General features: G+C 40.1%; 2 protein-coding genes across 5 annotated transcripts in view; both read right to left on the bottom strand.

The window, feature by feature from the left end:
- Window positions 1-1,005: 1,005 nt before the first annotated feature.
- On the bottom strand, window positions 1,006-3,869 carry LOC117556316. Its single transcript, XM_034231626.1, has 4 exons — window positions 3,863-3,869; window positions 2,977-3,420; window positions 2,598-2,665; window positions 1,006-1,125 (listed from the first exon to the last, which is right to left on the bottom strand). Exons 1-4 carry the CDS (start codon window positions 3,867-3,869, stop codon window positions 1,036-1,038), a joined length of 609 nt encoding a protein of 202 aa, XP_034087517.1. The 3' UTR covers window positions 1,006-1,035.
- Window positions 3,870-6,141: 2,272 nt separating this feature from the next.
- The window catches only part of brip1 (BRCA1 interacting protein C-terminal helicase 1), a 60,466-nt gene continuing 39,825 nt past the window's right edge, over window positions 6,142-26,782 (bottom strand). For all 4 annotated transcript variants that reach the window (XM_034231627.1, XM_034231629.1, XM_034231630.1 and 1 more), the window contains exons 15-20: window positions 20,662-20,821; window positions 20,367-20,488; window positions 9,846-9,958; window positions 9,671-9,753; window positions 9,214-9,531; window positions 6,142-7,503 (exon numbers count right to left, since the gene is read on the bottom strand). In XM_034231627.1, the coding sequence (XP_034087518.1) occupies window positions 6,785-7,503; window positions 9,214-9,531; window positions 9,671-9,753; window positions 9,846-9,958; window positions 20,367-20,488; window positions 20,662-20,821 (1,515 nt within the window). In that variant the 3' untranslated portion in view covers window positions 6,142-6,784. The remainder of the gene's footprint in view (window positions 7,504-9,213; window positions 9,532-9,670; window positions 9,754-9,845; window positions 9,959-20,366; window positions 20,489-20,661; window positions 20,822-26,782) is intronic.

Below are 26,782 nucleotides of genomic sequence, written 5' to 3'. Positions count from 1 at the left end.
CATTTATTCACATTCATTAAATGTACCTGATCTTGAGCCATGTCACGAGGGCAGTGGATATCTGCTGCGATTAAAGTTCCTGACAGCACTAGGCTTTGGGACAAACAGCCTTTGCACTGAAGAAATCTGGTTACAGAGCCCTTCTCAGTATTCCAGATGGCATTATATGCTGCAGGAATGAGAAGCAGGGCGAAAGCATGTCACTGTATTGACTTGAGAGAGAAAATGTGCCATAAAAGGATCAAAGTTAAAGGTTAACATGTTAATATGAATGTTAAATTCTGTTTGGGATGGGAAAAGGGATTAATCTTTCCCAATCTACTGCTAATCATTTAAATAATCATAATTTAGCATGAGATGATACAATACAAAGACCTACATTTAAAAAAGAAAAGAAAAAGAGCAGTCACAACCTTGTGCATTTACCAAATGTGAGTACTAGTTATTTTATCAAAGTTAGCCCCATAGTAAAAACATTTAAAAATTCATTTTGTATGTATAATGCTATTGAGGACCAGTCCCTAACAAACTCATCAAGAGTTCCTCTCAATATATTTGATAATCTATAAATAGTCAATTGGACATCAAGCTTTTTAAACCATGCTAAAATAATGTGAAAGAATTTGTAATCATCATGTACTTTTAGCAATGAATACTCAGATATATACTGCGTAGAACCCTATTTACTTCTTCAATAATGTCTATTACACCATATGTCAACCCACCAGTTAAAGTGTTATCACAGTAGGGTTGGAGAGCAGTCCTTAGGGCCTTCAATGATGTGACACTTTGGACTACCAGCAGTGAGTTGTCTGAAAGTGATTGCTGATTTGTTGCACACTGGCAGAGACGCGTTGTTTTTCCAGAACTAAATCTGTCGTTTCTCAGAAAACCTAAATGTTCAGATTCACAAACAGCACGTCGTAGTGCACCTGAAAAATAAAGTCATAACTGTGAAGATTAAATCAATGCCAAATAACATTGGAGAAATAGTTTGACTTGATTTAGCTGTAGTAAACACATTACAGGGTTTTCTCAGGAACTACCATGTGCCACAGGAAGTAGTTCCTTCTCACATATAGAACAGTAGAGTCCCAGAGAGCAGGGCTTGTGATCTTTGGCTCTCTGAAAGTAGAACAAAAAATATATTATCGGGCTTCTTTTTTTCAATTATTATGTCCACACCTCTAAATATACTTCATATGCTGTATTGTTTTTCATTTTCATCTGTATCTCTGGTAAACCGTTTAATTCTGACACTAGAGGTTTCTCAATACTCAAATTTCCCCTCCTCGACTCCTCGGTCCTCCGGTAGTGACCCGGAAATGAATTTCAGCGCGCCATTTTGAAGGACATCTCATTTCTCTAAATGCACTTCGAGGACCGAGCATCAAGCATCGAGGAGGCTCTCTGGAGGAGCTCTAACCGAGGAGACACTGATGGTTCCTCCACGGCTCCTCCGTGGACGCATTTCCGGGAACAGTGGAGGCGTGACGCACGGCCGGACTTATCTCAGCCAATGACAGCTCTGCATGCATCCCTTGGATATTATTTTAGAAACTGCTTTCATCGCAAAGCGATGTTTACAGTGAGAACAGCTGTGAGGTCCGTGCAGAAAGCAGAGCAGTGTGTAAAATATATATCACTCAGTATAACAGGCCTACATTACTCTCTGTAAATGTTGTATGCTGTAGTTTAGTAGATATCTACAAACAAAGAGTCGATATTTTTCTAAGACCATTTAGGGCCTCACATAATAAAATACACAACGGCTGTAGCCTGATTATGCTTTAGGAGCTAGATGTGTGTTGTACAGTGTGAGGTGTGTGTGTTGTACAGTGTGAGGTGTGTGTGTTGTACAGTGCGTAGATGCGGCGGACAGACGGGTCTCAGTTGGTTTGGTGTCCTCTGCTTACTTTTAATAGGCCTACTTGTAAATACAACTTTTGGCCCGTCATTTCAATTCCCCATTTCAGCGACCAGAGAGAGGGGGGGATATATCCAGTCTCTGATTGTGTTACGTTATTATGAGAGTGCTCTCATACTTGTTTGATTCTGAAATTGTATATATTTATATAAATATATTTGTGTGTATATGTCCGCATCTGTAGTCTGTTATTGTCTCATTATACCGCACTGTGAATGAATCAAAGTAAATATACAAGTGGTCATGAACACATCTATCCATCAGACAGAGGGCTGCTGTGCCTCCTGTCATCATTAATGGACGTCTCTTTAAAATGACCGCTCAGAGGAGAGGAGTTCTCATTTCTCTAACCGCCTGCTGCTTCCCCTCCTCTCTCCTCGGTTCCCCTCCTCGGCTCCTCCGCTCACATCTCCTGTGGGCGGGACTAAGTCTTGAGGATAGGATTCGAGGATAGGAGTCGAGGAGGGGAAATTTGAGTATTGAGAAACCTCTACTGTGTTGACCGAGGTTGTGGAACATTACCATCGTCCGTGTTATCTACAAATGCTTCTTAGTGCAGCATATTGATAAACAGAATCCAACACTACATGACATGTACAGCAGCACTGTACACTGATAGGAAATAGTATATCCATTCACTATGAAATGCTGAACAAAAAGCCATACTTACATGTATTTTTGGAAAGGTCTTTGTAAATCTCCTGCTCTTCTGCTTGCAAGATCTCTGTACTTTTATAGCTTGGTTGAGAAGAAATAAGGTAAAATAAGTATCTGGTACACCATGTGATGTTTGTGGATAAAGTAGTAGCTTTTAAAAGAAAATGTACATGTTCATGTTTTCATGAAGGAGATTTTCATGTTAAAAATCACTATGCATTTCTTTAGCTTTTATTTGACCTACCTTGCAAATCCAAATTGGTCCCTTTTGTAAACAATTTTGATAATGCATCGTAACACACTGTGTTCAACCTTCTTGATCAATATTGACATGTTTATGTATAGGTTGTTCAAAATGTACATCCTTTGATTTAAAGAGATTAGGACCATACCTTTTGGTTTGGTTGGCTCACTTCCTGTGCATTGCTCTGCTGGACGACTGGCACTACATCCAGCTGCTTGAGCTTCTTTTATAATCTTTAGGTCTTCTTTTTTGGGGGTCACAATGTCGAACTCAGTCCATGTGGAACTACCAGGTGTAATAGGTACTTTTTTGAGAGTTTTGTTCTCCCTAACACCCAAAAAGGACTTTCCTGACTCGGAAATGCAGCCATCATCCTGAGCCTCTGGCAAAAAATGATCCTGATAAGCACTCTCTTTAACCTTTTCTTTCTTTGAGCGGTACCCTCTGACGGGTTTGGCTCTGGATGGTCTGCTCTTCAAACCCCCAATCACCACCTTTACCTCCTGATCTGTCCTGACCTTGTTAGTCCTCCTCTGGCTGCTTCTGGTCCCAATCTGCCGAAGTCTGGCACTCCCTACACTCTTGGCTCCACCTGTCAATTAACATGAAGTCACATTTTTAGCAAATAGATACTGTACATCTGGTAGTTATGGACTGGGAAATTATCGAAAATAGATAAGATTAACCTTTCATTATTCTTTAAATCTACATTGAGGGACATAGCTTTATCCATAGCTGCCTCTCCCTCTCTTAGTCTCTCCCGAAACACATCCGTTACTGCAACAATGTGTCTACATTCAAATCACTAATCAAAACTCAGAGCTGCTTTATATTTTAAGTGTTTTTTTAGATGATTTTTAAATTAATGTTAACATATGTGTGTTTTTCTATTATTGTTGTTGTTAATATGTAATTATTACGCAGCATCACATAATCAGCAGCAATACACAGCAGTGAGAGATGATAAATAACACCACCTGTCATGATCTTGAAGTTTGAATGGATTGACATTTGGATATTATCATAACACTTACGATTCATTTTGTTGTAACACTATCAATTGTAGAAAGGTGTATATTATTTCAACACGTCAGAACTCTCTGCTCCAGTTTCTCTTGTAATAAAACCACGTTGCGCATTTTACACATATATAATCTGTTCAATATTTAATATTCCATGTCATATATGTATGTATATATATATATATATGTGTATATATAATATCTACATGTATATGTTCCATTTTATTTTATTTCTATTCTTGTTTAGTTCTAGTTCTGTTTTATTGTAAAATGCCTTGTCTTTTATGCCGCTGCAATAAAAACTATTTCCCAAATTGGGATCAATAAAGTACCATCTTCTCTTATCTTAATAGTGACCTTGGAATTAACTATTTTAAGTCTCAGCGTCTTTAACTTTTTTAGTCAGTATAAGGACCGAAAACGCGACTTCGCAACCATTTACTCAGCAATTTCAATAATGAATTTAATTACATCTGTGCTGAATTGCTAAATAGTTGTCAGATACTCGCAATTCTAGCAGGGGGTGATAGCAGACTCCAGTAGGTGTTGGTGTATCTTAGCATTGTAAATTGTAGTTTATTTATTATTGTAAGAAATATACTAAAGGTTGGCCTCAGACTATTAGAAATGCTGTTTGTGTTTTAATGTTCCTCTTTTTTTCTTCTAGTAGCTCAGTGTAGCCACTACATTGGTTTACCAATGAGGTAGAAATACAACTACAAAGATGGGGAAGTTTGCAGGTAACATTTAATGATGTAGACGCTGTTGACCATTCATAATGGCAGGATTTAATTTGGGCAAACGGCACAAATCTGTTCGGATGGAGAGCTTTTTCTGTTGAATGTCCTGTATTTTCAACTAAAAATGTTGTTTTACTTTTACCTTCAGTGATTTCTGGTGCATTAGACTAATGGGGGAAAACACAGTCATTCACAGCCATTACTGAGTCTTTCAGTAATGCGGGGCTTGCTATTAAGTGCTTTTAACACACATTCGCTGGCCTCTCCACGCTCTGTTTTGATGATCTTAACGAGAGGCCATGCACGATTACATATACAAGGGTCTTGGGGAGGCAGTTGATGAGCGAAGAAAGGCTTTAATGGAACACTTGTCTACTCTGCTCGTCTGCGCAAATCACACATTGGTGAAGTTTGCGCTGTAATGAGACAAATCACATCAGTGTAATCATGTTTAATCTCGGGGGGGTTTTCTGTCTCCCTTCAATTTAGCCTGTGACTTCAGGTTCTCAGACTAAGACAATCAAATATGGTCGTTAAATAGCTGATTACACAAACATACTGTTTTAGGTAGGTCACCGTTAATCCGTGTTTTACTCCATAAATACAATTCTAACATTAAGTAAGAGCTATTAGTGAATTATACAGGACTACAAAAATCACTGTAAATGACTTGTGGGAAATTCGCTGGTTTATTTTGTATTCATTTATTGTGTAAACATGTTTTAACATTACTGTTTTCGAGGTGGAGCTTTCCTTTGCAACAATATGCATCAAGTTGCCAGTTTGTTAAGTCTATTTTTGTTAAGACTCTTACAGTGTTGTTTTGACTTCATGGTCTCCTTTGAATCTGAAGGTTGCCTGTTGTTGTTGTTATTGTGTTGCTGTGCAGAGAGGTGCTTATAGGCAAAAACTCAGCTTTTTAGACTGGCTTTCATGTGTGATTAATGTTAGCGAGCTCGATTCTATTCAGATTGATTGACTTGTTTTCATTGTTAAGCGTCTTTGAGCACATGTAAAAGTGCTTGACAAATAACATGTATCATCATTATGATGATTATTTAAGTCTACACTCATTGCTATAAATAAATAAAATATTAGAACACAATATATTGTCATCAAATTAGGAAGTGGGTTAAGTACCTAGCAAGTGTATATACTCAGGTAATGTAATTGATATGCGTGTATATATATATATATATATATATATATATATATATATATATCATGTTTTACAGGAAAAAGTGTTTTATAGGAAAATATTAATTTTTTGTTATTGTACTTATTATAAATCTGTTTTTATAATTCAGATAACAGATTTACATATTAAACACATGATCAATTTATAAAATATGGTGAATTTTTTTAGGATTTTACAACCAGTATAAAACTAGCTAAACTGATCCAAGCTGTAAGTACTTCCTTAAGCGTTCATTTATCAGTAATAATAATCTATAATAGCATAATACTTTACTTTGGATACTTGTTAAAAAAAAAGTTGGGCAATTCAGAATCATGTGTATGTGGATACAGAAAAGAAAACAGGAAAAAGGATGATGGAAAATGAAAGTAACGCTAACATTTTTATTTTTGAATAAACAGAGTTTATACAAATGCTTGAAAAGTGAGTAAATAACACATGGAATTTAAATTGCTGAAATAAAGGTCTGTAGGTTAAATCAGGCATGTCTAAAGCCTCCACGCATGTCGGCCATAATCTACGAAACACATCATTAAAACACAACGACATGATTACCTACTTTGTAGGAAAACAAATTAGTTTAGGCTTTTTGTATTTTAATGATTTGTTAAAAGGCACATTCAATCAGCGCTGCAATTTTCACTGCTGTTGGTTAGTTATGTGATTTTTTAAGTGAGAACCGGGCTTTTTGGCCTTAATAAGATGTGCTGTCACACCGCATTACAAGCTGATATGAGAAAGCAGAAGCCTCATCATCTACTGCAGGCAGAGTGTGTGGGCGAGTTGCCCGAGGCCGCTGTAACATGAGCAGATACTTTCCAGCATAGCGTTTAGAAAATGGTGTAAGATTGAATGTAAAACCTATGCAGAAATATAATAGCATGAATGTTTCAATATGTGTTTTAAATCAAAATCGAGTGTGTGTGTATTGTTTTTGCGATGTATTTTCATATAAGACTTTCTGCTTCGTTCACAATATCTCTTGGTTCCAGCTAGCTAGTTACCTGTTGTAGTGGGGGGAGCTTTCTGCTTGGACCTGGACAACCTGCGAAGCTTACTTCCTGTCTGCCTGCTCTGGGTGTCCACCTGCTCTGCTTCTTCACCTTGGTTCTGTCCTATAATGTCTCCTTCCTGTCCCTGTGACAGCTCTGTGCTGTCCATACTGACTGAAATAGAACTCTGTCTATCAAAAGCAGAGGCTCGACCTTGCCCTCGGGCTTGCTCAGAGCCAAAAAGTTCTTCTGACAGGGGGGCAGGACTCTCCGCCACTCCAGCCATCCTGGGAGGTGACTTGCCGTTGGCCTCTTCCTGTGGGCTGCCTTCACCCTCGAAAAGTTCTGGAGTGAAGAACACAGTTTGGTCCTCTTCCTTTTCATCTGTACTGTCTACTGAGGGCAGTTCACTTTTACAGGTAGATGGTGGAGAAGGCTCCAAAGGCTGATTGTGTGCTTCCAATTTGATTCCACCGGAACCATCTCCACTCTCTTGCTTAAGACAAGTTGGCTTTTGTGGAGACGAGATCGGCTGCTTCTCCTTGTGCTCTGAATCCGTAGATGTTTCAAAGAGCTGGCTGGAATTACATACTGCTTTTTCTTTGAAGATTGGCTTCCTGAAGCAGGTGCTGGCGGGGCTGAAAATGTTGTACAGAGGCGAACCTGTGTTTCTTTTTTGATGTAAGGGCTCCGCTGGGGTACTGTGCATCGTATTCAACAGTTCTGCATCAAGGAAACAAAACAAAACATTTACAGTGGATATTTATTGACCTTATACCAGCATATTAAACCTGCACATCTTGGAAAATATATCTGATCATATTTTATATTAACTTATATTGCAATTGCGATTTGATAAATAATATTGGAGGTAATGATCATTATGATGGGAATTTACAGTGATTCAATATATATGAAGGTTTCCTCGCTATGAAATGTGTCGCCTCTGACCATTGTCAATTATCATATCACATTATCACTTATATTGAAAAATCTATGGAATCTGCAACAAACCAAAGTCTGTAGAATATATGTAGCTCTAGAATACCTCATTGAGAATGGTATTTTCACATATTGTGCTTGCGATCTGGATAACATTTGAATATATTGTGCAGCCAAATAACAAAAGAAGCACTTAAAAATAAGACCTTTTTTGAGGCTCACCATAAAGTGTGACTGGTATACAGAGCACCGCGGCTGCCGAGGCTATCTTATAAAGAAAGATATAAATGCGGGTTTACGCTCAATATAATCCAAACAAAGGTCAAGGGGATTTAATTAAAAGCAACAGTCCAACATCTGCTCATCAGCTCGCTCCAGCGCCACTCAGGCACGCAAAAGACCTTACAGTAATGAGGCGAGCCACTCAACTGATAGCATGGCCCCCACCCCCAACATCCACCCCAAATTATAAAGGGAGGGGCGGGGTGGGGGTCTGCTACAGCTCTGCTCCCAACACACGGGATTCAACGGGGCTAACAGCTCAACCTTGTCATGACCCCAAAGACAATGGATGCTAGCCGAGGCGATGTGCAAACACGTCACCTAAGAATATTTTCTGTGGTGATGTCATACACCCTTTGGCACAAAAAAATGCACCTTTTGAGTGCTGCCTTTCGAAAGCTGCACACTTTAAAATGTCATCATTTATGTGTATTCCTATCATGACTAGATTAGATTGAAAGCAGATACATATATTTACATTATAAGCCTTTATACAAATAAGGCAGAACTTTTGAATTACTTGGTAATGTATTTGGTTTCAATGCAGAGTGAAACATTGTTTCTACGCAAGCTTTTCAGTTAAGGGGGATGTGTTGCCCGTTTTGGTATCACTTTGGGTTCCATGATGAAACATTACTTTTTTTTTTCAAAGGGGGTAGGACTTGAACCAATTGTGTGTCAATCCGCTGCAGAAAATAGTCCCCAACAAATATACAGTGACCAGCCAGTTTAGATAATTGGTAAAAATGACTATATACACCTGAGACTAGATTTACATCTTCAGTCAAATACAGGGGCTTTAGGCAACTAGGGTTACAGCTAAGAGCCAACGGGGGTAGAGAAGTAGCAGTGAAGAGTAACATATTTCTGTCCTTGCTAAGGCAGCACTTGTGAAATTGTACACATTTTACAACACGCTGTAATTGTTTTTGTGGGATTTGTTTTATTGTGTATTTTATTTAATCTCTTGTTTAAGTATCCAGGTTCCAATTAGCCTGAGACTGTCCCAATTTTTCCTTCTACCTTTCTGACACTGCACCATCCACTCATCACTAATTAAACAGTGAAGTTATTAGATAGGCCTTAAAAGAACTGAGACCAGTCTCACAGAAACAAATCATGAATTGTGATATTGGGAAGGGCTTTGAATAAGACTTGAGACAGATATTAACCTTGCAGTACCGAAACCTGTCTTTCAATTTTGCTCACCTGCTTTTTCTTGTTGTTCAGCTTTTAACTGTGTACGTGAAAAGAAATGGACGCTTGTTGGGCTTGTGTCAAGCTTGGGTACAGGTGGTTTGACACAAGAGCTTGGTGTCTGATGTTCTGTGGCTTTTGGTGGACTCTCGTCCTCAAGAGTTACTGACAAGAGACTTTTTGGAGATGAGGCAGTAGAGCTGAGACTCTGACTGGCTGCCAGAGCCACCGACGCTTTCTGTTGAACCTCAGAGAACGCTACCAGAGACTGCATGGCATTGCCGAAGTTGTCGTGATGCTGGACAAGCTGGCGAACCCATTTAGACAGACCTGAGATTAAACAAACACACACATCAAAGACAAACACTACCACAAACTTTACAGTGGATAACTATTGCCATCTAGTGTTCAAGTTGAGAGGCTGTGCAGTTATTACATTCAGCCATTGTTCACACACTGTATTGAGTACCTGTGATGTACTTATTGGGATTATTCCGGAAACGGTCATCCACTAGAATTAAGGCACCCCAGTCATTCTTGTGGCGGATACACCTGTTAAAAGAAGTTTGAGGGTTAGAGTGTAAAAGATTAAGAGTACAAAAGAAAATCTTTAATACCACTCTATCTGTAGAGGGTGGATTTACCTTCCCAGGGCCTGGTTCAAAGCTCTGTAGGCCTGAATCTCGTACCAGCGAGAGCCTGGGAGAAGACCTCTTGATTTGCAGTGTTGGTCATTGTACTTCATCTTCAATTCCACCTGCAACCACAGGCCAGGATATTAAAAGCAGATTCAAATAAATAGGGAAGACTGAAGTGCTTCTACCGTTGCCACAGCACCCTGAACTAGTAATGGAAACGCAAATCAATGTTGCATGCTTTGCTGGGCGCACCCAAAAGAGTGTGTGCGTGTGTGTGTGTGTGTGTGTGTGTGTGTGTGTGTGTGTGTGTGTGTGTGTGTGTGTGTGTGTGTGTGTGTGTGTGTGTGTGTGTGTGTGTGTGTGTGTGTGTGTGTGAGAAACACTGGCACGACAGTAAAAGAAAACAACAAAAATGTGCTTGTGAAATTAAGCTATTACAACATTTTGTTTCTTCTTTTGAGGGGAAACACTATGTAATAATAATTATGTATAGATCCCAAATGTTCCATGCAATTAGAAATAGTAATCCAACACTACTAAATACAGGCCTACATCATCATCAGAGCTATTGTGTTGTTTGTGGTGATGGAAGGTGTGTTTGTGTACAGAAGGTGTGGCACACAAAGGATGAGAGCAGCAGTTAGAAATCTGTTTCAGCAACTTACTATATGGTGAGGTTTCGTGGCTGATCTGCAGATAACATTATCAGATCTAAAGTCATTAAAAACTTTCAGGTTCCATAAAGAAGGGGTTTGAGGTATCAACATTCATCACAGAGCATCCTGGTGCAATTTCAGTTGAGACATGCAGTTGTCATTACTCTCCTTCTATTCAGTCCGTTTCTATCGCTTGCTATATGAAGGTGAAATGCCCAAAAAGATTTTGAAGAAAAGTTGCTGGCTACCTAACGAATGCTGACATGTATAACAACAAATATGCTCTCAAAAACAATTGCGAGTTCCATTTATGTCAAATGAGAAATAATCAGATTAATTAATTAATTAATTAATTAAGGGGAAACCAATTTGGCATTTGATTCAGGGCAAGCTAAACACCATACTAAGATCCTGAAGGGATTGTGTCTCACCTACTACAGATTTGTTCTGAAAGGGGAACAAAGGGGCTAAAGAGAGGTCAAGACAGAGTGGAGTGAAGGCAGACAAGGTGGCCTAGGTGACATGAAGCATCCCTGCACAAAAATGCCAGGAAAGCATCCATCCATTTGCATCTGTCGCTGCTGATTTTAGCGCTAACCTTTCAGAATTGACAAGTGAAAAGTTCAGTTGGCGTCTGACGGTATGCCATGCGGGGCAGGCTGCTGAACAGGGCTTTAACTGCTTTTGACAGGTACCGTGTGTTCGCCCTGAGCCCCCAAACACGGGGTCATGCCAGGTACAGCTTGTTCCCTGGCGCACATCACGCAATGCCACTGTGGCCTGTCAGGGCTTCGTTAGGTAAACAAACAAGAAGAGTCACAGGATTTCCTAAATGTCGCCCCTAAAGTTGGACCATGACTAATAACACCTCACCTCAGAAGCATTGTCACAACTGAGCAACACCTGCCACCATGGAAAACCTGAATTGGAAAATGTGTATTGTCTTTAAGAGATTAAAAATCATATATGTATTTGAATGAAAACAGTAGTGTCAGCAAGAGGAGACTCAACAACTCATATAGGCATGTCGAAGGAGTTAATGCTGCTGGCTTCATGGTGAGAATGTATGAGACACCGGAGCAGTTAAAGAATCCACTTCTAAACCCACGCTGGAACAGAAAGGCCATTAGCCTCAAGCCGGAAGTGTCATCTAAATCCAATCACAGTCCACTTCAGCGTTCGAGCCATCACATCCCTGGTCTCTACCATGTCACCGTCCAATCTAACATGACAGGTTGCATATGTGAAAAAGCCAATTCTGGCTGCTAGCAAGTCTCGCAAATGTGCAAGAAACCACAAGCTGGAAGGGATTAGTTAAAATGTCAAGGGATCACTCGCTTGCTTTGGCCTTGTCCTCTACAGCAACCTGTTCATCCCTAAAAACATATATTTGACCACTAGGCATGATTCGCAGCTGAGCGCATCTGTTTGAGCTATATTTTACGCGGGGTGTGTGTATGTGCGCGTTAGTGTGCATGCCTCTGGCAGTCCAGGACATCTTGTGCTTGTCACTGAGATTGCTGAGCGCCTCATCTGCCACATAAGGCTGAACTGACAGCTGAGTGGCTCATCTTGAAGACAGTGTCCATGTGTGTGTGTGCACACGCTCACAAGAGCAACAAACTATCACACTCTTTGCCAACAAGCTCATGGATCCGCTCACAGTAAGGCTATACACAAAATCCTACCTATTATTTGATTGTTTTATTCTTGTTCCACTAAAAAGTTGACTTTTAGAGCAACGTTGAAAATAATTTGTTGTCACTTGTTCATAGTTATGGATATTTGCAACAGCGACTCAGTTTGGCGTGACCTACGTAATTTCATTGCACAAGGATTCATGGGTTGTGTAAATTAATTTTGTTTTTTATTTGAGATAAAACAACTTTGAAATTATGTTTCACTGTTGTGAAACATGTTCACATGTTGCCGCACTCTGCCCACAGTCCAACATGAGATTACAAAAAAGTTGCTGCCCCCAAGACTAATGAATGATATACCGATATGATTGTTTGTTAGTGGCAGAACCAAGAAAACGACCCCATCCAGGCCTCATCCACCCCGTCCGAGGGAGCTACTTTGCCTTGAGTAGAGTGTGAGGGGCTCTGGGAAACGATACCAAGTTAGTAGTTAGCTTAAATTCATCCTGAAAAACACAAGCACCAAGAATATGACCCGACTTTCCGTTTCTGCCGTTAAACAGGTTAAATACAATGCTCCTTCAGCCCAATTATTGGCAACAGAGTTTATACTTGGACGCTGATGGGGCTTGGTTTTTTGTTGAGGTTGTATTATCGTTTCTGCCACTTTAGCTTTAGTCAAACAAACAGCCTATTAAAACAAAGTGTCAATCTTATGGCTGCTCTGACTGGTGTCTAATCCGTATTTTTTTTTTATTCAAACCTTTCTAGGCCTCACCCAGCGGCAGGGTAGGATTGCCGTCATTGTCCCTTGGTCTGGCCGTGAAGCCCCGAAAATAATTGTACGTCCTACGGCCACCATGGCCTGTGTGCCCCTGATACTTTTAAAATCTCGAAGTTGCTTTAAAAGCGTCAGAACAGTGGTTTCTGAACTGCATTATGCTGCGTTCACAACGGACGCGATGCGAATATTCTCATCGCTCTAACCGCTGGAGTTTCACACGGCTTTCAGCTGTGTTTACTCCTGTCATTCAAACAGGACGCGCTGGAGAGGGGGCGGGGCTTATGTCCATGTAAATACTGTGGTGGAAACCAACTACGACGACATTAACCTATTTTACCGTGATTTAATTGTAATACACGTTTCAAAATGATGCCGAAGTAACTACATACTGATAACGGTTAGTAAAAACCATGCTTTGCAAGTGTGCAGACAAGAAGGCAGGCGAAAAACCTTTAAAATGCGTGTTCTCTGAATGGAGCGATCTCCATTCGATCAGATCAGGCTAAACTAACCTGTAGCTGCTCCGTCCAAACTCACAACAACGTCCTAAAGACAGAATTAAAGCAGCGACTGTATTCGCCATGACACAGTCTATGGTTTGTACATGTTTAACTTTTGTCTAGTTTCTGAACAGATATGAAGAGCTGTGAGGAGTTGATCTCACACACACACACACTTTTGCATTTCAAAGTATTGCTTGTTTATACAGTTGAATGTTGGAGCTTCACTGTGCACTGCTGAATGATATGTGCAGAGTTTGACCTTGAAGGCTGTTTCTTCTGCTCTGATATTGAATATATTTGTTACATATTAATAGAATTTTTGATTTGATTTTGGATTTGTGAATGGGAGAAGTAGAAGATGGAAAAAAGACCAAACACTAATTATTCAAAGTAGAGTATTTCATTGTATATACGGAAATACTAAGGAGGCATTGGCCTATATGATGATATCATGTTTGACATTATTGATATTAAAAAAGTGATTTGTTTTCCATGTCATTCGTGTGTTTTTCTTATCAGAAAGTGACGTTATTTATTCGTAAGCTCCAAATCCAAATGTTTCCCTAAATGGCCTTTGTGCCCTGGCATGTGGCCTTTGCGGCCTGAAAAAATGTGTGACACCAAAGGCCAAATGGCCTTGCCCCTAAAATGACGAAAATCCAAGCCTGCCCAGCGGTCTCTCATATTGTCTTCCTCCACCAAGTCCAGTTTACTAAGCAATAAGCATACATAGTACTTGATTTGAACAAAAATAAACAAAAAATAATCTCACATGGAAAATACATTTGTATCCACATTGAATGGAATGGTTTTGACTGTCTTTGTTCTTATCCAACCCCTCCTTTTGCTTGGATTCATCTTAAGTGGTCTACAGACTGGGAATCTTAACATTTTTGTTGCACCAACCAACTTATATACAGAGCAAGTGAAAAAGGTTTGACTTATTTGTAGGTAAGGTTTCTTGTGATGCACTGTAACTTTTATCCATGTACTTTTTCTTTTAATGTTTAATTGAACTATTCATATCTTAAACTGCACTGTAACTTTTATCCATGTATTTTTTCTTTTAATGTTTATTTTATTAGCTTTTCTTTTTAATGACTGATTTTAAATGCCATTTTCTTAATGTCTTTCATTTTTTGTAAAGCACTTTGAATTGCCTTGTGTTGAAAAGTGCTATATAAATAAACTTGCCTTGCCTTGTGCTTGAGCAGTGTTTAACATTGTTTATATTTGTTAAACTAAGGTACGTTTTGTTATTAGTATTTCAATTGTTATTGTATTGGAATTGAAATGCTCTTTAACAAAAAACGTTGTGTAGAAATAGGTCTGCATTTTGTTAATGGTAAAAAATGGGTTGAACAAACTAAAAATAATCGGCCTTTAGTGCTGACAAGGACAGCACAAGGGCTGATTGTGTATTATATAGCTTTTCTTCAGTTGCTGATGATAAAACCACATGTAGAGTCTTGAGTGCGCCTGGAGCATCCATCATTCCGTCCGCTGGATGATTTCCATGAACTCTTCAACATTCCTCCAAAATCTCCTTTATCCATCCGTTTGACATGGTTGCAGGCTTTAAAATTAAAACGCTCCTATGTCTGTCTTTAATAAAGGGCAATGGCAAAAGGTTGACTGAGCCCTTCATTAAAATAAAAGAGATGCCTTATCAGTTGTAAGTGTCTTTTTATTGCTTGTTAAAGCCACTTATTGTTTGACTCACTCACGCACGACGTGACTGTTCACTGTAAAACATGCCATTGGAAAAACTCAACATAAATGTAATACCACCTTTGGCAGGGCTTTCTCTGCAGAGGACTTTTCAAGTTCAACCTTTGATCTTTGTGACAATAACACAACAGGCCAGTAAAATGCCATGCTATGTGCTTCGGCTGAAGCTTCTAAGAGTTATGCCTGTCTGGGAATGCAGGCCATGCAGGCATCTAAAGTGCTGCAGTAGTTTAAATGAAGAGAAGCTGGGCTTACACCTCTTATCCTAGCAATGGGGTGCTGCCGTGTGAGTGTGGCATTGAATGAATGAATTAATATGTCTGGGTCCATGTGTGCTCTAACGAGAATGTGCACATGTTACCACTAGTGCATGAAGTGACAATGTAAGAACATGTCACGCATGTGTTTGTGTGTACTAAGGGAACTTCTAGTGCGAAACATATGGTGTAAATATGATAGTGTGTTAATACAACGCATTCATGAAGGTGAACATTTGTTTAAAGACAACCCAATAACTCAGTTTGAATAATAAGCTAATAATATGCTAAGCTACTTGTATTTTTGAAGAAAAAAAACTTGGGATGCATCATGAAGCAGAGGCCCACCGCCTTATCCGAATTAAGACTGCCGCTGTTAAAGCCAAATAAAAAAATATACACTTAGTAGTCCTGCAAAATAGCAGAGGTGCTTCAACATACTGGCTATAACTTACAAGCTGTTTAAGCAACAATATAACAGTGTATTTCAGAAAGCAAAATGAACAGAGCTGCATTGTGGTAAAAAAGGTTGAACTTCAGCTATTTGGCAACACTTGCTTGGAACAACATGAGTATCGATCACCACGTTTCTATATACAACCAAGCATCATTGCTCAGAGTACACTGAATCTCTCCTCCCGTGGAATTGAACATAACATGTAATAGTATCGACTATCCAATGTCTGTGTGTGTAGGTTTGTCTGTATGTGTGTCCTTATAGGGCCTATTATCTCTCAGACAGAGTGCTGCAGCAGTAATCTTGCTCCTTTAACATGAGGGCTACGAGGGCTAGCTGCATGGCATTGAAAGTCATTAGTGTCAGTGTCCCCATCCTCTCAGCGGTGTAATGGGGTTAGCTCAAAGACCTTTACAGCCCCTTCAGGGCTTCCCAAGGGGCCACACTGCCTCTGCCACTGGAAGAGGAGATAACAGGAGGAGGAAAAGACAACTAGAGAGAAGACAAAGGAGAACTGAGCAAAGCTGAGGCTAAAGATGCAAAGAAAGACTCTACGATCTAGAATGTTACAAGCATGGTCTCTTGGTTCTCATCAGAGATGACACAATAACATATATAGTATACCTCTTAAATAATACAATTCAACACCGTGCCTTAAAAAAGGCATAATGACTGAATCTCCACTGAAAGCCAGACAAACCTTGCCTGATTTTACACACAACTGTCAACTTGTCTCTCCATTTCCATCTTCGGGGGAAGAGCTGAATACAGAAAATGTTGAGCGATACAGTTGGCTATGGCTCACAGCTTGACAAAGGTGTTAGTCCTGCCCATTCCTTCAATTGGCTTATTATTGGCTCCCCTCCAACACTCATTGGCTTGATTGCTCTTTTTTTTAAAAATTATTATTACCAGTGCCTTTATTGGAAAGACACAGTTAAACGGGGCAGACAGACCAGAGGACATGGTAAGTCTGCCAGCGCTGCCAAATAAGCTATATGCGTCCGGCTTAATTGATTTTAACAAAAAAACAACATCAAAATTCAAGACAAATCAATCAACTCTTTTAGAAGTTTTAAAGACTCGAGGGCTGATCATCATAAGATACAGTATAGACAACAGTTGTCGTCAATAACTGCTTCTTATATGTAAAGACAAATATAAAAACATAGAGTAATACTGCAGATGTAAAATGTATGCCTTGCTCTGGGTTACTGATTCTACGTCGTAGAGATGACACTAGGGGTCGACCGATATGGCTTTTTCAAGGCCGATACCGATTATTAGTAATCAAGGAGACCGATAACCGATATTTGGAACCGATATACATTTGCAGTAAAATCTGAAAATCTTGGTGTCAAAATGTAGAAAAACACAACTTCTATGAAATGCCTTTTTATGTTTAATGAACTTTTCAACATCTTAAAACTGGATTCCTCTCTGTGACCCTGAGTAAAGTAAATGAAGTACAAATAAAATAAAAACTACTAAAACTTGTTCTGAACTTCTGATATTTGAGTCTCACTCATTTAGTAGTCCCAACTCAGCAGCACCAGATTGTGGTGCAGAAAGCAAAGTTGCTGCGAGGCTCCACTAGCAGCCGTCACAGTCGTCCCAGCGCGTCACAGTTTCTCCGCTGCGAGGCGAGACGCTACCCCCCCATCCCTTTGTAACTGGGAAACTGATAGAATTGTGGTGTTTTTGCAACTTCAGCATAGGGGATTGGGATGTTTATTGAACTTCGGCTTTCAACTGATTTACTTTCGAAACACCGCTCACTGCTGCTGCTTGCCTCTGTCGGTGTCTGCGTTCTTCGTACCTGCCCGTAATCTGAGAAGGTCCCGCCTCTCTGGCTGGCTGCAGCCCTGAAAATCTTCAGTGTTGATTGACACTTCAGTAATAGCCTATCAGATAGCGCTGTGGGCGGGACATTGCTTGTGAACAGTGGTGACTGCAGCCAGAGAAACGTCCGCATCAGAGCCAAAGTTGTATCGGCAATTTGATTAAAAAAAGACAGATACCGATAATCTGTAAAATGCGGAATATCGGCCTCGATAATCGACCAGGTCGACCCCTAGATGACGCATTGTCAATCTGTGGTTGAAGGATTTATAAACGTATATAAAGTGTCAACATAAAAGGTGCAATCTCAAGCAGTAGCTCAACACACATCACCAAGTCAAAATAATTAAAAAGCATTCGAGGACTATAATGATTTCCTTGAGTACAAATGAAATGAAAGCACTAAAGATCTCTCTCTCATGCCTGCACTCTTTATGTTGCCCAGTGCCTGTCACTTTTTTAAACATCATGACATTTTATACATTTGAGTGTTTCCCTGGTTAGGTTGGGCTTGTTGTGGTTATTATTGTTTACAATCTATAAACAATGCAGTATGTTAAGGGTGATCAAGGATTGAGCAAGACAAAAATAAAATGTCAAAATTTGTTGTGACTAAAAAATGCAGTAAGAAGTCAAAGTGTCAGCAGTAACCATAATCAGCCTTGCCTACCCGATCTTACAGCCGCCAACATTATGACAAGATGTGGCAGGAGTTATCAAACTCTCCAAGGAGCTGAGCACATACACAAAGGTTGTTGATGTGGAGCACAGATTACGTCATTAGAAATGCAAAGTCTGCTCAAGCTTGGTCAGTTCCACCTTGGCCCTATGAAGCAATGTTTTGTCAATCCTGGTCATCTGCTCCACCCATGTATATCCAGTTTTTAACTCGTTTAGGAACATTACCGTTGGTTCCTATTAAACATTTAAATATTCAAACAGGGTAACAAATATTTTTTTGAATGCTCATGATTTACTTAAACTAAACAAAACAGGACAACTTAGTTCTAAGAAACTTTTCCTCAAACAAATATATATGGCACACAAAAATCCCAAAATGATGTTGATATCTGACAATGACACACTTGGGTGAATACCATAGAGTTACAATAAATATTGAGTTTCACCCTTATCAAGTCATCAAGATTTATTTTAAAAGGATAATTTTGCTTTCATTTAAAGGTCTGATGTGTTCATGAGATAGGATGTTGCTTTGCCTTCAATTGTCCCCTAAGTGGATATTGATTGGGTAACGATTTTTATAAGGACTTTGCACGGTGAAGCAATAAAACGAACATATATAAATTGTTTAATTATACAATTCTCATTTAGTGCCACCATCAAGCGCAAAATAGCACCTAGATCTGTCTGAATGCACAAAATAGATACATTTCAGACAAGGTTGGTTGATCATTTTTCTTTCACTTCTCTCCTCTATTGTTAACTACATGAGATGAGTTATTTTGTCTTTTATATTTGAGTTTTTACGTGGATGAAGTGTGTAAATGTGTGTGTGAGTGCTTATGTTTGTGGAAGAGTAGCGAATGCTCATGCTAATGCTAATTGGGATCCTAATAAATACATTTCTTATGGTCAAACTATACGGGGTAATAACTCTTATATGACCATCTATGTACCTAAACACCAGTACTATGACAAAATACAACGTTTAAAAAAAATCTCATAAAAGAAGACGAAATGCCTTGAGAACTGACAGTGGTGAGACTGACAGCTTTGGCTAAGGTGAAGGGGTCCGGGAAGCTTCAATCACCCCCACGTCTGGCCACACTGACAGAACAGGTTAGTGAAAGCTTCGTCGTGCCCTGACAGCAGGATGTGGAGGAGTAAAGGGGAGGAGAGGTGGGAGGCGGGGAGACAGGGAAACTTAAAGGTCAACTTTATCTGCTAAGGACAGGGCACACACAGCAGCATCACTTTGGGATTTTATTTTACGGATCACCAAAAGGCGATGCTCTTATTTGGTGTGGTTTTGTGTGTGTGCATCGATGTCTGTGAGATATATTATTGTGTTCATGGTATTCAAAATGTTTGATAGCGATCACCAAAAAAGTGAAGTAGCGGACTGCAATTTCTTTTCCAAACTCAGTACTATTTAATGATGCTTTTGTACAGCTATTGCATTGGTTAGAGACCAAACATGAGTGGTCTTCACCACATTGGTCGAGAGTAGTTGATCAACTGTGAATCATGTATATAAACTGATGCAGACATTGTTGAGCTGAGGCTTTGTCCTGATTAAAGCACTCTTACACTTACACAAGTATTTAAGTGTAGAATGACCTCGTAAAATGACCTTTATGTCATATGGAGCAATTATTTGTTTACAATTTACAATTCTCCCAACCGTAGACTTTTGCCATTTTCCCCAACCTTTTTTTTAATTAGATTTTACAATGCATCATTAACAAATGCATTCATAAAATCTTGCTACTCACATCTTTGCACATTTCTGACTTTTGCATCATTGGTTTAGGTCTTTTATAACCAATTAAGGCCTTATTCTTAGATTTCTTAATTCAATACTTTTTCAAAGGAACTGCAGGAATGCTGTTTTATCTTTGCTTGGACCAAAGACCACTGTTTCACCTGTTTCCCCCCTGTGCAGAATATCTGCATCCTGCTGTGATTTTACTTACTTGGAGATCTTTGATGTTTGGGAAGGGAATTCCAATGGTGACCACAGCCCTGGCATTGTCATCAGTGAAGTCTAGTCCTTCACTCACTTTACCTCTACAGACTGCGATTAGTAGTGCACCATCTATTACAAAGAAACCACAGTATATAAAACACTATAAATGACAAGTTATATAGAGTTGAACTGTGAAATGACTATTCTATTTTTAAATTATGATCAGATTTACTATGTATGCACTAAAATAGATCATCACCATGAGCAGGTCTAAAAGTCAGTATGATGTTTAATGGTCTCACCTCTTTCCACGCAGTACTTGATGGCATCGTAGTACGTCTGCAGCAGTTCATCAAAATCCCCCTTGCCACTGCCGCGGGGCTCTGTGATCACAGCTTTACACTGTTCGAGCTTCTCCCAAAGACCTGTGTTGATCCATCGGTCTCGCAGCTTGTCGAGCATCTGAACAAATCACAGGAGGTATCGTGTAAATATAGATGCTGGATTAGACTTCAGCCCCAAACATTTTTTGATTTTCAAGTTCAACCAACTGTAAACCAGACTAGAACCAGCACTAAACTAGAACAGAACTCTAATTAGTGAAAAGGGGTAATCAATGATAATATAGTGAAGCAGTTGCCTATGTATTATAGTGCATATCTTCAATTAATCAGAGTAAGCGTGTTAGGTAATGTCAGTTGGTCCATCACTTTGATCCTCCTGTAATATATCCTACTGGATGGATTGCCTTGAAATAGTGAACACATATTCAAGGGACCTAGCATGGCTAGCAGCTTTGTGCCGCTAAACTGAAGCTGTAGTGCAAACATCAAGTTAGCACAGCAGCAGCAGTACGAGACCTTCATCTGTGTCTGGGGCAGCATTGGTATATTATATATACACTGAACAAAAATATAAACGCAACACTTTTGTTTTTGCTCCCATTTTTCATGAGATGAACTCAAAGATCTAAAACATTTTCTATATACACAAAATAACCATTTCTCTCAAATATTGTTCACAAATCAGAAAAAATCTGTGATAGTGAGCACTTCTCCTTTGCCGAGATAATCCATCCCACCTCACAGGTGTGGCATATCAAGATGCTGATTAGAGAGCATGATTATTGCACAGGTGTGCCTTAGGCTGGCCACAATAAAAGGCCACTCTGAAACGTGCAGTTTTGCTTTATTGGGGGGGTCTGGGGGGGGTCCGAAAACCAGTTAGTATCTGGTGTGACCACCATTTGCCTCACGCAGTGCAACACATCTCCTTCTCATAGAGTTGATCAGGTTGTTGATTGTGGCCTGTGTAATGTTGGTCCACTCCTCTTCAATGGCTGTGCCAAGTTGCTGGATATTGGCAGGAACTGGAACACGCTGTCATATACGCTGATCCAGAGCATCCCAAACATGCTCAATGGGTGACATGTCCGGTGAGTATGCTGGCCATGCAAGAACTGGGATGTTTTCAGCCTCCAGGAATTGTGTACAGATCCTTGCAACATGGGGCCGTGCATTATCATGCTGCAACATGAGGTGATGGTCGTGGATGAATGGCACAACAATGGGCCTCAGGATCTCGTCACGGTATCTCTGTGCATTCACAATGCCATCAATAAAATGCACCTGTGTTTGTCGTCCATAACATACGCCTGCCCATACCATAACCCCACCACCACCATGGGCCACTCGATTCACAACATTGACATCAGAAAACCGCTCACCCACACGACGCCACACCCGCTGTCTGCCATCTGCCCTGAACAGTGAAAACCGGGATTCATCCGTGAAGAGAACACCTCTCCAACGTGCCAGACGCCATCGAATGTGAGCATTTGCCCACTCAAGTCGGTTACGACGACGAACCGGAGTCAGGTCGAGACCCCGATGAGGACGACGAGCATGCAGATGAGCTTCCCTGAGACGGTTTCTGACAGTTTGTGCAGAAATTCTTTGGTTATGCAAACCGATTGTTGCAGCAGCTGTCCGAGTGGCTGGCTCTCAAATGTCTGGACAGAATTCCTTTTACCGGACAAATTTGAAACTTACCGATCATGTTTCAATAATAATAATAAGAATTGTGTAGCAGAGTTTCCATTAGCAGGTAATCACCGGACTATGACCGGATATGCTGATGTTTAAAACTCAGTTAATGGGAGTCATTTTTATATTGCTTTAGTTTATAATCGTTACAGATCGAAAAATTCTGATGAATTTTTCAATAAATTATTCCACAAACAACATACAACATAATTATTACATTCAAACAAACTACTTGTAGTAGATAAAGTACATTATTCAAAAGTTTACATTAACTTTGAATAATAACAAGGGAGAAACGGATCATCTCTTTTCCCCTCTCCCTCCCTCTCTCTCCTGACAGCCCGTCAGTTTCTCAAGCAGCTCGCTAAACAGTGGGCGGGGCTTCAGGTGATCATGCAGAGCTGCATGTCTCCGTCAGACTCAGCAGCTGATCTGATCTCTCTCTCGCGTCCGGTTATACTTCACTCGCGTTTATCCATATCGATCAGATCCAGTTCTCCTGATCGGCCTTTATAGAGAGCACCGATCAAACTATTAACACTAGAACCACCAGAGGTCGCTGTGTACCTAAAACCACCAACGGGTCAAATGTACCCGCTATTAATTTTCAAGGTACAATGTTCTTTTATTTATCATGTAGAACAGTGAGTTTTGATCGCACAGGGATGAAACTTATACCAATAGAATCTGTGGACTCTCAGCTTTTCATATGATATAGTTTGTGCAGATAGCATGAAGCATAAAATATCGCTACCAGTGCTGATTTAAACGCTTGGTGTTAGACTTGTGTTTTATTTAGGTACAAATCTCTCTCTCTCTCTATAACTATCTATCTATCTCTCTCTATCTATCTCTCTATCTATAAGGAACCGCAGTAGACAAAAGGCGTTGCTATAGCAACATGTCATGTTTACGCTGCATTTTCTATGAGGTAAATATTACCCGCTGGCGGATATAGGTATAAATTAGGGATTGGAACGATTAATCGAATATTCAAAATTATTCAGGTATTCGAATAATTATTCAGGTATTCGAATAATTATTCAGGTATTCGAATATGAGTTATTAATTTTTGTATTATTGTTTTATTTTTTTTGGGAGGAATGCCTAAGTTGATTACATATTATAAAATTGAATAATTCAATGTGTACGACAGTGCCATAGCTAAATGTGTTCGGTGACGTCTAAAGGTGTGTTTTGCTCCGCTCACCGATCCCTCACAGCGGGCAGAGCTGCAGGTGCTGATCTCTCTCTCTCTCGCGTCCGGTTATACTTCACTTGCGTTTATGTCCAAATCCATCAGATCTAGCTAGTTCTAGCTAATGATATGGCTGCTGCCCCTCCCTACACGCAGATCACGCAGTCTCAAACCTCATCTTATGCCCAAATGCGCTCCGCAGCCGTTGCGAGGTTCCGGCGCTAACAGTTAATGAGCGTGCTCCCCTGGTGCTCCCCCGCCCCCTGTCAACACTCGCGACACAAGGCCAGCCTAAACAACAATAAGCGCTGCTTGGCAACCGTGTGTGGCGGAAAAGTACATAGACATTTTGACAGGAGAGATTTAGTTTTGCCGCTATTCAACATATTTTACCAGTCATAGTCCGGTAATTATTTACACTCTAAGAAGAGTCCTACACAACAGACAAAAAAAATAGTGAAAAAGGAGTGTGGAAATATTTCGACCAGGTTAGTGAGTGCGGTGTAGAGTGCTGTGATCACCAGTTCAATACTTTTGACTAATTTGACTTGGTTTCTATACTTATTTGAACATGTATTTATTTTTTTCCAAAAGTTATTGAAAACAATTTTTGGGAAAAAACGTTTTGGAATTTTTTTTGGGAATTTTTTTTTTATAGGATATGTACATTTCGGTTAACCGGTTAACCGTTTTTTGGGGGGTCGAATATTCGAATATACATTTGCTTTCAAATTCCCATCCCTAGTATAAATGGCAATTTTATGGGTGATTTTTTCAATCCGACTTCATATTGAAATTTTTTAACAACAGAGGGTGCTACATAACACACTTTCAGGAAAAGTCACGGACTAGTAGACCTTAATATTCTATTGAAAAAAAGTTACATACAATCAAAAAACAGCTGCGGGTAAAATTGACCCGTTGGCGGCTCTAGTGTTAACAGTGAATATCGGCCGATAATGACCGGCGGCCGATCGATCGGAACATCCCTAATTATTACCGGACATTTTGACCGGCAGGTTTTTAATTTACCGGTTTTTAATAAATGTTACCAGCTAAAAAACGGTAATTACCGGCTAACGGAAACCCTGATATACACATACATACTGTATATACTTTTTTTGGTTCTCCTGGGTCCTACCAATGTGTCCCTGAGCAAGGCACTAACAAACCAACTGACAGCTCTCCATAAATAGCATGCATTTGAGCATGTGTATTTGGAGCCTATGTGTATAGGTCCTGTTTGCATGCTAATGCATGTACTGTTTATACTAAAAGTGAAAACTTCCCTTGAGTGATTAATTAACTATGTCTTCTACTACACAGGATGCACTAAGGCACCGCATCAAGTGTATAAGTGTAGGTCACCCGTATTTTATCAGCACTTAAAACAGCCCAACAAACAATCTCCATTGTTCCCCCCATAATAATGCTGTAACGTACCCTCAATAGATACCAGGTTGTTCGAATAAGAGCATTTCTGTTCCATCATATACATCATGACACTAAGTCTGAAAACTTGTAGCAAAGAACAGGAAGCATTTAGCTACCCATGTTTGCTCCCGTGTCCCCACACAGCTTTTAGACCCCCTTAGTAATAAAATCACTGTTCCCGTACTATTGTTAGTGCAAAAAGTCAGCCGCTCTCGAGGGAGGCACATTGATCTAAAAGCCCTCATCCTAGCCTGGCCCCACTCATGTCTGTGCTGCGCAGATCATATCCTTGAATAAGCATGGCTTCATAATCAAAGAGCAGCTTCACTGGCTCGGAAATGTGTTAGAAGGGTCAAGGAGAAGTTCTTCTTGTCGTCAGCAGAAAACTTCTCAACAAGCAAATAGTGTCAAGCTGTAAAGCCTGAGCCTAATGCAGTCAACAGATGGGAGGAAGGTGGAGAGTATTCACTGAGGTTTTGTCCCCAACAGAACACTGATTCTGTTTACCTGCATCAGCCAACTCCAGTGTTCCTTAAAAACACCGCACAAAGCAGAACCGGCCTTTACTCTGCTGCTTGTGTGCGGTACAGAGGACAACAAGAATGGCGGCCAGGGAAATGAGACCGTATGAGAGCATTGATCATTTATTGCATGCCAGTGTGATTGCCTCATAGTGGTGAAATGAAGCATGGGGAAGATTTCGTCAGGTTGGTGCCTCCTAAAGCAAGTGAGCCCGGGACGTTTCCATCAATAAAACATGGCACATTCACTAAATATGCAGTGTTACATCGACAAGGACCCCCCTTACGTGCGTCTTCAACTCAGTAAACTGTTTGTACTCGAATAGCTTTCCAGTGCAATCTTGAGCAGCAGATGAATAATTTATCTTATGTACTTTAGGCAGATCTACTACTAAACAAAACAGCCATTATCTGCCAGGCTGCACTTGAAAAGGAGCCGATTCCAGGAGGCGAAGAGTATAAAGGAAAAATGCTCTTGCTGATAAAATGCAACAGGGTTGGTAAAGACAGAATAAAGGGAAGTGTCCTGCAGCCAAGATTATCATATCTCTACTAGGGGTGTTGAAAATAATCGTTTCTACGATGCATTGCGATGCGGACGTGGACGATGCAGTGACGGAAGATAATCGGTTATAGCGTAGTAACGTTGCTTCCTGATTTTCCGGCCGCGGCTTTACTATAACGTTTTTTTTTTCTGTCACTTTAATATCAAATCGGTCGGTGACGCAGAGATCAGGGAACAGACGTGACAGCGGCACAGCAACACCAAACACGGAGCAGTCTGCTTTATCCACCAACACAAGAACACCAGTCCAGAACCAACAGCAGAAGGACCCGCTCTGAATCACTCCGTGTCGCTGCGGCTCAGAGATTTATGTTTTTCAAAAATAATCGCGTTACAATCATGTCAGGTTTTTGGTGGATTTAATTAAGTCTTGGATTGCAGAGTATGAATGTCCTCTAGCAATTTTCAGACGATATATACGTGTGTAAAGTTTGTGAAGATAGGAGGAAAAAAGCTTCCGCGATCACCGTCTCCTCTCCGTTCCTCCAAGCCCCGCCCCCTCCCTGAAAATAATGAGTGACAGGCTGATAGTGACCCGATAGAAACTTTATTATTCACTTAATCACTGAGATATAATGAAGCTAACTTAGTCTCATACATTCATGGGATTTATGTAACAGTAAGACAGAGAATGTAAGTGTGCACCCACATGCAGTATTT

The sequence above is a fragment of the Gymnodraco acuticeps genome, unplaced genomic scaffold, assembly GCF_902827175.1.
Source record: "Gymnodraco acuticeps unplaced genomic scaffold, fGymAcu1.1, whole genome shotgun sequence".
In the NCBI taxonomy this organism is placed as follows: domain Eukaryota; kingdom Metazoa; phylum Chordata; class Actinopteri; order Perciformes; family Bathydraconidae; genus Gymnodraco; species Gymnodraco acuticeps.
Note: the sequence above shows the minus strand (reverse complement) of the source record. Positions and strands in the feature narration are given on the sequence as shown.